The sequence below is a fragment of the Paralichthys olivaceus genome, chromosome 19 (assembly GCF_024713975.1).
Source record: "Paralichthys olivaceus isolate ysfri-2021 chromosome 19, ASM2471397v2, whole genome shotgun sequence".
Lineage (NCBI taxonomy): Eukaryota > Metazoa > Chordata > Actinopteri > Pleuronectiformes > Paralichthyidae > Paralichthys > Paralichthys olivaceus.
The window spans coordinates 10597787-10609449 of NC_091111.1; the positions used below are offsets into that span (position 1 = coordinate 10597787).

General features: G+C 39.4%; 1 protein-coding gene across 4 annotated transcripts; it reads right to left on the bottom strand.

The window, feature by feature from the left end:
* Positions 1-1110: 1110 nt before the first annotated feature.
* On the bottom strand, positions 1111-11187 carry LOC109632625 (scavenger receptor cysteine-rich type 1 protein M130-like). Of its 4 annotated transcripts, none has more exons than XM_069514574.1 (17): positions 10509-11187; positions 9425-9504; positions 9089-9115; positions 8625-8936; positions 7994-8287; positions 7481-7795; positions 6829-7113; positions 6193-6507; positions 5647-5946; positions 4960-5268; positions 4428-4742; positions 3784-4092; positions 3084-3377; positions 2397-2732; positions 2205-2312; positions 1951-2035; positions 1111-1866 (listed from the first exon to the last, which is right to left on the bottom strand). In XM_069514574.1, exons 2-17 carry the CDS (start codon positions 9474-9476, stop codon positions 1710-1712), a joined length of 3813 nt encoding a protein of 1270 aa, XP_069370675.1. In that variant the 5' UTR covers positions 9477-9504; positions 10509-11187; the 3' UTR covers positions 1111-1709. The 4 variants fall into 4 exon arrangements, with proteins under 4 accessions (XP_069370675.1, XP_019947588.2, XP_069370676.1 ...); XM_020092029.2 differs by having other exon boundaries at positions 6193-6519; positions 10509-10665; XM_069514575.1 differs by lacking the exon at positions 10509-11187 and adding an exon at positions 9610-10029.
* Positions 11188-11663: the final 476 nt, after the last annotated feature.

The following is an 11663-nucleotide window of genomic DNA, read 5'->3' on the forward strand; positions in this document are numbered from 1 at the left end:
AAGACACACCAATAACTGAAAATTAGATAAGATCAGATATTGTAATGTGAAATGCAAATAACAGAAGACTTAAAAGGAAAACCCAAATAATCAGAGTCCAACCGCCCGTCTTAACTAATTTGTTGGACGGCACCAAGTCTTATTGTACAGAGTGTGGACGAGTGATGGGGGGGAGCCCTTCTCTAAAGGTGGTAGTACCATATCTGTACAGTGGCAGGCTTCAAGACGCACAGGGATGTACACTGGTCGGAAACCACCCAGCATTCAAACAATGGAACTGGAATAATAAGTGCTAATGCCCTGTGAACCATATTGCACTGCTTAAAGGTTCAGTGTGTATGATTTAGGTGAAAGGGATCTTTTGGCAAAAATTGAATATAAAATTATCCTCATGATGTTTTCACTAGTGTGTTTCATCAAAATTGTATGGACTGTTCACCCTAGAAGAGGCCCTTTATATTTAAATACTTTATATTTACATCGAAGGGGTCCACTCTATGGAGGCCGCCATGTTTTAAACAGTAGTCCAGACAAGACAAACTAAACACCTTTAAGTTTCTATGACAACTGAAGGGTACCACAGGTTCTCTGTCATATTTGGGTGATGTGAGGGGTATTCAGCTGCAACATGCAATTTCACCACTAGATGTCACTAAATTCTACATACTGTACCTTTAAGTCTATAGGTACAATGTGTAGAATTTATTATCTGGTGTCAAACTGCCAGGTTTCTTGTTGTTATTGTGACACTTTAATAGAATCACTGTGTATGTTATTAACAATAACTGTGTTTCCTACTATGAAAAATAAAAATGTCTGCAGTAAAATAGGCTTATTATCCCTACATGTATGTATGTATGCATACAAATATTAATATATGTGAATAAGTGTCATGTTTGTGGATGTTTACATGTATATGTCTGTGGGTGTGTATATGAATATAGGTGTAGGTATATATACAGAGGGGTGTATGTATATTATGTTCTTCCATGTATTACATTTTAAGAGTCTTCAAAAAAATGTTGTGCAGAGGTTTTTTTCCTATCCAGGAGGATGTAATTGGCAAGTGTGACCAGGATCAAAAACTCTACAAATGAAAAGGAGAAAGTGTTGTATGAAATATAAATTTATTGATCAGCATTTACACCAAAACAAATAATGATAAAATGGGGTGATAAATTTCCATGCAGTAAAAAGACGTAAAAACTGAAGCATTTTTTGTCGTATCCATATGGGTACATTCCAACAGGTCCATGAAACTGTGCTTTGTGATCGGCTGCATCTACTGGAAAAATAAAAATGGCTTCAAGACGAGGAAAATATGTTTTATAGAGAAATTAAATTTGAGGAAGAAATCATGTATTTGAGGAAATATGAAGTCTGTGCATTTCTGAATCATTTGTTTACATAAAAAGAGGATTAAAAACACAATTAACCCAGTTCCTTAATGTTCCTATGGTCTGACAGTAAGAGCAACATAACACCAGCTGATTGTTTTTTTCTGAGCGCTAACAATTAAATTTTGCTGCTGTGATGTAGACGTGTACCCCAGAGTGTACCAGTACACTGTAACATCACTGTTAGCTGTGGCTACAGGTGCAACAGAAGTGTAACCTGCACAGAGTAACACTGCTTTTTTTAGAACAACGTTGCGTGTTCAAATCTATCGAAACCGCATAACGCAGGTTGTCCCAGGAGTCATTTTGTTATCATGAGTTAACGAGTGGTTCAAGCTCGTAACACACTCTCCCAGCCAGGTCTTCAGGGACTTTTTCAACAGAGTCATCAAAGTCCACATCTGCAATCTTCTCCTCCGGGCTATGACTGTGTCCAGCAGGTTCATCATTCACCAGGGTATTGTGGCCCCTGGCAGAGACAGGGAGGGTCACAAGTGTTGTTCGATCTATAATAAAATGTAGCAGACTGTGTATGTTTTGGCATTTTCCTCACCTGCCACTAGGTGCTCCGTTGCTTCTGTCTTCTGCATCTTGTTTTATCGCTCCACCAAACCTGTTACTAAACTGAACCATGGTACCTGTAAAGTGAGTGTAACATCATCATAACTCCGAAAGTCAAACTTTAATCAGGTTTGACATGAATTTAATTCAGAATGTGTTGGGTTTTTTGGCCACTTGAGGGCAGCATAATAATTAGCTATAAACACAGTACTCACATACCTTGTATGTAATAGGTTTGCCACTTACCAGCACCGCGCCATCTCCTTCTCCAAACCATGTAGCCTATAGCCAGCACAATTACCAACACCACTAGACTGACCACAACTCCTGTGACGACCGATGATGATGAAGATGCTGTAGGCATGAACGATCATTTAGTAGGTATAGCCAAGGAGAAATGTGGCTCCAGTTTCTGTTCAAACATTAATCAAATCTTACCAATTACAGCAACTTCAAGTGACTTTGAAGGCGGGGAAGTGAAGACCACAGAGGAGAGGTTAACAGCATAGACACAGCTATATTCTCCTTGGTGTATAAAATCTATTGCAGGAAATTCAAAGTATGCAAGGTAGAAGACAGAGTGGCCAAATGCTGGCTTCATCTCGGTGGTGTTCTTGTTGGACTTTGCCAGATAGAAGACACCTGCGGGATATTTGGAATGAGTAGAGCAAGTGACAGAGAAGCTGCTGCCTTCGGGGACCGATATTTTGACAGGGCTGTAGATCACCATCGCGTGAGGGGAAGTCAGCGAGATGCTCGGTGTCTCCAGTTTCACTAAAGAACAGAAACACATTATTTTTACAATCTCACACTACAAACATTTCTCACTATAGGTCTGTCACTTTTTATTCAGGTGGTGAAGTCTGTATTTTGTCTGTAATGAGCTGTTCAAAATCAGAAATATTCAGTCTATAAGCGCTTCATCAAAATGTCTGAAGCAGTTTGTCTCCTGATCCAGCAGAGGGCGGCCATTGTGCCCTCTTGAGCAAGCCAGTAATGTTACATTGTTTTGCAATGAAAATGGAGCAAAACTGTACGAATCGTGTGTCATATCAAATTTGCTGAAATTGGAAGAACTGAAATCCCTACTTCACACATTTATGTTCAGGGGGAAAAATGACTGACCGGTAACAGAGAGCTCTGCAGTATTTCCTTGAGGATAATAGATGAGTTGACCGACCAGTTTCTTCTGATATTCACAGAAGTATGATCCCTTTTGGTTGAAGTCCACCGTCGGGAAAGCAAAGGTTGCCGCTTCATTTTCTGAGAATTTTTCCATTTTAAACGATCCTTGAAGCTTTTTCAGGGCGAATGTCCCACCCATTTGTTCTGTTACGATCCTGCAGGTGATTTCGACTCTGTCACCCCAGTTAACCTCTGACCCAGGACTAATGGAGATTTCAGGTTTCTGTAGAGCTCCTGAAATTGATAATAAATTGTAATTAGTTTGGTGTGTCATAACAAATTAACGTATATAAAGATGAACACCATGTCTCCACTTCCTCCCACTGTACAATAATGAAGCCAAATATCTTGAAATGGCGATGACATTAGGTTTGACTTGGATTATCATCAAAAAACTAATTAAATCAAACAAAATGGAAACATACACAATTGAGTGTGATAAGAACTACGTAAAACCATCTTTGCAAAAGTTTAGCATGAGTTTATTTTTTTGGTAACAATGGGGAGGCAGGGTTTATGACTTATACTGCAGCTCACCACCAGGGGGTGACTGAAATGTTTTGCCTTCACTTTTGGTTGCTTTCAAGTTTACTTTTATATAGAGTCTATGGTCACAGCCAAAGCAGAATGATCCTCTTACCTAAACATATGACACCAGCATCTTCACCGTGCCCGCAGTTATTTTCTCCAAACCCAGGATGAGTACAGTATGTCAGAGCAGTCTCTTGACCTGAACACTCCACGTTATCCAGCCATATTGGACCAGATCCTCTACCGAAGTGAGCACTTGCAGGAGCAGAAACAGCGTGACCGCAGCCAAGCTGTCTACACACCACATCGGCATTTGGCATTTCCCATTCATCATCACACACAGTTCCCCACATGCCTTTATACAAAATCTCTACTCGTCCCGAGCATTCACCGGAGCCACCGACCAGACGAAGCTGTGCTGCATATGAAAGCAGAAATGGAGTGAGAAGAAAATCCTGGAGACATACATTTACATGCAATTTTGATTTGACACCTATTTTTTTATTTCAGACGTGAGTGCATCCATACACATAAAGAAACTGAACGTAAATGCATCTTACACATTGTCCCACTACAACCACCTGCTGGCTCTAGTTCCAAATTTAACTTAAATTAAATTTTTCATTGAACAATGAAACAAAGCTTAGAGTGTTTTTGCACTTGATTGAAAAAAGTAAATAAAATGATTTCCTGTTCCATTGCTTTTACTTGGAATCAATCGTCCAACTACACGTGAGGATTTTGAACACTTACCTGCACAAATAGCTCCAGCATCACGGTCATGCCCACATGTTGCTGCTCTGAAACCGTTGAGTGAGCACTGCTGAAGAGATGTCACATTTTCAAAACACAAATTGCTGGCCTCCACTACTGGTCCTCTGCCTTGGCCAAAATGGGCAGCACCGTATACGTTTATGGCACGTCCGCACTCCAGCAGCTCACACACAACCTCAGCTTTACTCAGGGTCCAGTCTGCATCGCATACTGTTTGCCACACATCACCTTGACGAACCTCTACTCTACCAGAGCAGTCGTCCTTGTCGTTGGTCAATCGGACCTCCAAACTTCCTGTGAAGTCAAACAAAATAAAACATTAAAACTGTATTAAAACATTAAAGTAAAAATGTTTTCTCTCGCACTTTATGATGGACTCAAAAGTAATTAAGTCAGAGAAGGAAACTAATGTCATACTGAGAGCACTGGAAAACGTATGTTTGGCTTCAGAGGTCATTATTGATCCTTAAAGTGTGATTCAGGTCATTTTATTGTAAAGGCTTAGTCTTACCTGTGCAGATAACACCGGCAACTGAGGTGATGTTGCAGGTTTTGTCTATAAATGGGGTTTGTGTGCACTGACTCAGGGTAGACTCTTGTCCATTGCATCCAATTTGATCGGTCCAGGTATGGCTAGTGCTGTGTCCATATTCGGTGAAGGTGGTAATCTTATGAGCCCCACCACAGTTCAGCTGTCTGCATACCACTGCAGCATCATTCCTATCCCAGGAGTCACCACACACAGTCCCCCACTGGCCTTTGTTGTAAAACTCCACTTTTCCAACACAACGATTGGACCCACCGGACAATTTGACATTGCCTGGAAAGGAGAGTTTATATATTAATGTGCATTCAGTCCAACTCTAGGTGTTTCAAGGTTTAACTGAAATTACAATTTATTTTGGCTAAAAAATGAATTATGCTATACACATGCTTGCCATTTTTCTTGACTTAAGAAATAACCTAAAACAAGAAAGTCAAGTTCTATAAACCTCTCTGCCATGATGGTGTTGGGATTATGGACATTTTTGTTTGGTTTTAGTTTTGCATGTTTGCCTGCATTGTGTTTCCTTCGATATGAGTTCTGTAATTTGATTGGCCCAATGTATATGACTGCACATTCTAAAATATAGTTTGTAACATTGCTTAATTCTCTGTAAACCCAAGATATAATTTCCAGTTCTACTTCAAGTCTTACCTGAACATTCAACCGCTGCCTCTTCAATGGTATCAAAGCTCGTTCTGACATATTCTCTCAGCGAGCACTGTACTATAGAGCTCTCTCTTCCACCACAACTGATCTTATACCCTCTCATATCACTGCCTTGACCAAATGATCCTGTGACCCTCACAGGATCCCCACAATTCATCTCTCTGCACACCACTGTAGCTTCATTCATTCCCCAGTTAAGGTTATATGCTGGAGACCAGTGGCCACCATAGTGGACTTCCACCCTGCCTGAGCACTGGTCAGTCCCATTGATCAGCCTAATGGTATCTGTGAAGCAATGCAGAGAGAATCAGCTGTTAGTCATTTGGTATTTGGACACATTTCAAAGCAATGCTGATTCACACTGAATGTGATATTCTGATGGATAAACTTTACTTGAAATAACTGTGATCTACCTGTTTAATCCTGAACAATAATCAACAAAATATCCATCTGAGGTTTTAGAGGAGATAGATAAATTCAGGCCTTCCAGGCTTTGTGATCCACACAGTATAATAATAACTGAGATGATACCTGAACAAATCACACCAGCATCTTCTTCATGGCCACAGTTATTGTCTCCTAAACTGGGATGTTGACAGTGGAAAAGGGACGTCTCATTCCCAATGCACTTGACATCATCCAGCCAGATGTCTCCATGGCCTTTACCAAAGTAGGCATTAGTTTTGGCTGTTAGAGCCGTTCCACAGTCCATGGCCCTGCAAACCACCTGAGCATTTTTGAAGTCCCACTCGTCATCGCACACTGTTCCCCACAAGCCATTTTGCAGAACTTCAACTCTGCCAGAGCATCGGCCAGTGCCATTGACAAGCCTGAGTGGTGGAATACCTGAGGAAGAATCTGAATATTGTGAAAATAGACACAACCTCAGCTAAAATATGAAATATCATGGTTTGCCTGAAACAATTTTATATTTGTCTCATACATATTTTGCCATACTTGTAATATCAAGAGATGGCAAAATAAGTCTGGTTATTTACTATACGTTTATTATCCAATCAAAGTGTTTTACACTACTGTTTTCTAAAACTGATATCTAGAATATTGCCAAATTTAATGCACATTTTTCCAATCTTTACTTTCAACTACCATACAACCTTTGTTATTCTATTGCAGTGCTGCCACATATGTCTATTCCTTGTTTCTTACCTGCACATGAAAGAGAAACACCATCACATGCCCCCGACTCATGAATTTCGCACTGGGTGATAGAGCTCACATCTCCAGAGCATGTAGTTGTAAAGCCTTTCATTCCACTTCGACCAAAACTTTTTTCTTGGGATTTTTTGGGAGCTCCGCACTCAAGTTCCTTGCACGCTAATGTAGCTTCTCTAAGGCTCCAGTTATTATTACAAATTGGCCCCCAATGGCCATTGTGAAAGAGCTCCACTCGGCCGGAGCATTGGTCCGTTCCATTGGTCAATCTGAGATTCTCTAGAAAATAATTTGTTAAAAGAAGAGGTATTATATGAGAGAAATTTAATGTTGAAGCAATAGCACATTTTCAGTTGCCTTTTGGGATCACAGGCTTTGTGGCAAAGAGAACAGATGGTACTGTTTAGTTTAGACATTATATTAATGCTATATATGTTTACAAACATACATCATTGGGAAACTAGCATTCCCATTTTCCAGAAATGGCTATCTATCACCTTTGGACCATGTAAATAAAGGATTTTCTTGGATTTTCACTTCAGTATCAATTTCAGGCACGGGTTCTACAACCTGCTTTTTCAGTTTGGCATTTGAAAATTAGGGTCTCATCCAGGCTTTGACTAATCTAAGAAGATTAGAATGTTACCTGAGCATTCAACACCAGCATCTTCATTGTGATCGCAGTCATTGTTTCCAAAACCTTTGTGAGGGCAGTCAGAGAGCGACTTCTCATGACCGAGGCACTCAACATCATCCAGCCAAATCTGATCATGGCCTCTCCCATAGAACGCCTTGTACTTGACTCCGAGGGAATTTCCACAGTTCATCTCTCGGCATACAACGGAGGCCTCCTGTATCCCCCATTTGTCATCGCAAACTGTTCCCCACACTGCATCATGGTAGACTTCCACTCGACCAGAGCACCTATTAGTCCCATTCATCAATCGAATTGGTTTACTGTCTGTTAGGGTGAAAAAGAAAAGTCAGTTTGTTTGATTTCACCACAGAAGATTTTTCCTTGTGCCTCCGGTTTCCTCCCACATTCCAAAGGAATGCAGGTTAGAATTGGCGACACCAAATTTTCCATACGTATGAATGTGAGTGTAGGTTGTTTGTCTTGGTCTAGTGGATGGATAATTTGATCACAAGGATCACTTACTTGAACAGAAAACAGTAGCGTCTTCACAGGACTGCTTGAGTTCTTGAAGTGCGCACTGTGCAATAGTGCTCTCATTTCCGAAACAGGAGGTTTTGACACCACTTCTGTCATGTGTCCCTTCAAAATGTGGCATTACAACTGCAGCAACAGGAGTGCCGCAGTTAATCTCTTTGCACAGAATGTCGGCCTCGAGGGTGCCCCAGTCACTGCTGCACACTCGACTCCAGTGGCCATCATAAAAGACTTCCACTCTGCCATTGCAACGGTTGCTTCCATTGATCACCCTCACATTATCTGTGAACAATATGGTCAGACAACGTAAAGAAAATGCAAAGATTCCATAATTATGACTTAACTATCTCTTAAATTTGACTTTTTAATCTTTGATTTACTATCTCATAATTATGACTTAATATTTTTAAAATTTAGCGATTTACTATCTATTCATTTTTAATTCCATAGTTTTTGTCTCATTTTTTCTTTCACTGACTGGTCTTCCATACCATATTTATTTGTGTTTTAGTTTGTACAACTTTTGCTTATGTAGATTTAAAAAATGTTTGTTTGATTAAGCAAAAGTGGGTCAAGTGAAGCAAACATTACTGAGATGCACGAATGGACTTCGTCTCACCCGAGCAGATAACCCCAACATCTTCATTGTGGCCACAATTACTTTCTCCGAGTGGTCTGTGGGGGCATTTTAGGATGGAACTCTCATGGCCAGTGCATTGCACATCATCCAACCAGATTTCATCCTTCCCATGTTCGAAGAAGGCGCCTTTTTTCACCTCAAGGGACGTCCCACAATCTAACTCTCGACACACCACGTCAGCATTATTTATGCTCCAGTGATCGTCACACACTGTTCCCCATGTGCCTTGGTGGAAGACCTCCAGTCTACCAGAGCAGCGTGTGGGCCCGATAAGCCTAATTTGACCACATTCTGGAAATCAAAAATATGAAAGCACAAATAACCAGAGGCTGCCCCATCATGAAAAAGCAAAACGTTAATTTATTTTCTATCGTGGTGCAGAAATATAAAAATCTAAACAATATTACAGGGTTTTCAGATGTGACAAAATTAAACTTACTGACCTGTAAGTGGCAGAACACTCAGGAGACCTACAGCAGAAATACAGAAATAAAATGCTCACAGTCACTGACATTTTAAGTAGACTTATGCTCTCAATATCCTACATAACAGTCAGTGCTATATTCTGTCATATTTCATGAGGAGCCCCTGTGAGATCTACAATTTCATTTTCAAGATTGCTCAAAACAAGTGACTCACAATCGTTTAGCATCGACTTTGACACAGTGAAAAAAAAATTATCTTATACAGATTCTCTGACTTTCACTTCTGTTTATCTCTCTTGTAGTTTTGAAGAACCCACCAAACAACTGTACAACAGATAGATGAAATAGACTCACCTATTGACAAATAAAGAACAAAATGGAGATTGTCAGTAGAAATGAAGACCATTTTGTGTCTTCGGAGCAGAGTAGAGTAGCTTTCATGGCAGAATAAAAAAGTATTGTTAAATGTGTGTTGTATTGTATAGCCTTTTTTTGTATAGCAAAAAAACACAACTTGTTGTTTTAGCAGCAGGTCTTACCTTTTTTAAATTCAAGCAGTGTGGGCAGCTCTTATAAACAAACTCACAATTAAAAAATAAATCACCAGAGGATAGACGTCCCCATGTACACTTCCAGTAATTGAATAAAAAGGGAACTGCCTGGACTTGGACTGCAAACTGAATGCTTGTTGACATTTTGATCAATCATTAAAGGCGGAGGATCAGAAGGAGATTTCATTTAGTTTTTAAACAGTTTCTATATTTGGAGACATATTCATCAGGAAAACACTGCAAAATGTAACATAACACAAGCAATAGGTTTCATATAATGGGTAAAAAAAAAAGTGATTTACAGGCGAGATGTGGAAAAACAAAAAGGGTAACACAGATCAAAAGGGGAGTTGTTATGAGCGAATGTCAAGAGGTGAACTTGACCACTGACTCCTAACGCTGCCCTCATCCTCACCCACCTCTGGTTATTACTCACTTCAAACCCTTTGCATGTTGGCTTTGCGGCAAGGCCATTTCCTCATTCTTGTGTTATAGTCTTAATACAACACATATAAACATACAGGGCAGACGACAGATTTTGCATTCACAGAATTATGCCTCACTTTTGTGTTTACAATCTGAAAAAATGATCAAGGCAGAATCATCTCCACATTATTTTTGCATCGTCCTGTAAATATGAGCATTGGTTTGCAGAACAATGAAGAATTAAACAAAATAATTAAATGACATTAAATTCTACCATGCCCTTAAATGGTCCTCCTAATTAATGTAAATCTTACATTTGGTTGTCACTATGTGAGCCTTTTGCTTTATATCTAAAGTAAGTATTACTTTGCATATCTATTTACCTATTACCTATTTAAACTCATCATATTATGTCATATAATAATAATAATAATATGTCACAATAATTTAAATGTTCTTACCTTACAAACTGAGTTGACAGTTTTGTGCTCACCAGAGTAACATTGATCTCGACAGATCCAGCTCTTGTGCCGCACCTTTTCTCAATGGCTGCGGGAATGAAGCATAACTTCCCCTTGCAAAGCTTTGAGCAACAGTACGTTTTTTTTCTGTATTCATTCAGTTCTTGTTAGGGATCTTAAAATATTACCCACCCTACATTGTTTTCTGGTGGGAGCAACAAGAATCTGCTTATATTACTTCTACTGCATCTTTGGAGCCCCAGTTGAAATTATATGTGGAGCGATGACATGCAAAATAAGAGATGTAATGTTTCACCATCATTTATCACCTGTTACAAACTGTTAACCAGCGGAAGATATGGGGATTTATACATAGAGACACTGTGGACACTGTGGAATTGGTGGAAGTGGTCCGTGCTATTGTACGTGATAATAAAGTTATGAAAATAAGATATTTCTTTTGGTAATCATTACACACTATCCCTGTCAAATAAAGAAAAAACTATGATAAATGTATTTTAAAGAGTGGATAAAAGTCACCTTGGCTATTTCCTCAAGATGTTGTTCCTTTGATTGTTGTTTATAAAAAGAATTCTGTCCAATAACATGAAAGTTTCCAGGTACAGGATGTTGCATAACTGACTTGTCTATTCAGCAGTTTGAGTCGCCTGGTTTGACCATCTGTTTGAGTGAGTTTGATGACTTTCCTTTATATGCCCCAGATGCAATTCACTACTTCCTCACAAAAACATCAAATCTGGAACTTCCCTTGATGCTGTTTGAGTCACTTTAACTTCAAACTTCAAATATTTTCTCTTAGAGGTTGACGTTAAAGCTTTCTCCAAAATATCAATGTTGAATAGTGACTTAGAATAGAACTAGGTTTCAGTTTAGGCCTTAAGTTTATGTTTAGCAATCACGCTCTGAAGGAATCTCATAGAAATGCCTGTTCACAAGGGACGTCACACATGGACCATGCTGTTCATCGATGGGCTTTTTGACTTATTTTCAGCTCGATACCTTTTTTATACTAGGTAATTTTTACTTTTGACAGCTCTACTAATAAAATGAATGACGGTTCTGTTCTATTTAAGTGTGCCTTGTAAGCCGTAACAGCCTGTGACAGCATGATCGACACTTTAAGTTACACTTATG

Excerpts from the sequence above, each read along its gene's own strand:
- LOC109632625 (XM_020092029.2), bottom strand. The coding sequence starts at position 9,476 with ATGGTCTTCATTTCTACTGACAATCTCCATTTTGTTCTTTATTTGTCA. Across the intron at positions 8,288-8,624 it reads TGTTGGGGTTATCTGCTCGG|ATAATGTGAGGGTGATCAAT; the intron begins GTGAGACGAAGT and ends TATTGTTCACAG. Across the intron at positions 2,313-2,396 it reads ACTTGAAGTTGCTGTAATTG|CATCTTCATCATCATCGGTC; the intron begins GTAAGATTTGAT and ends TCATGCCTACAG.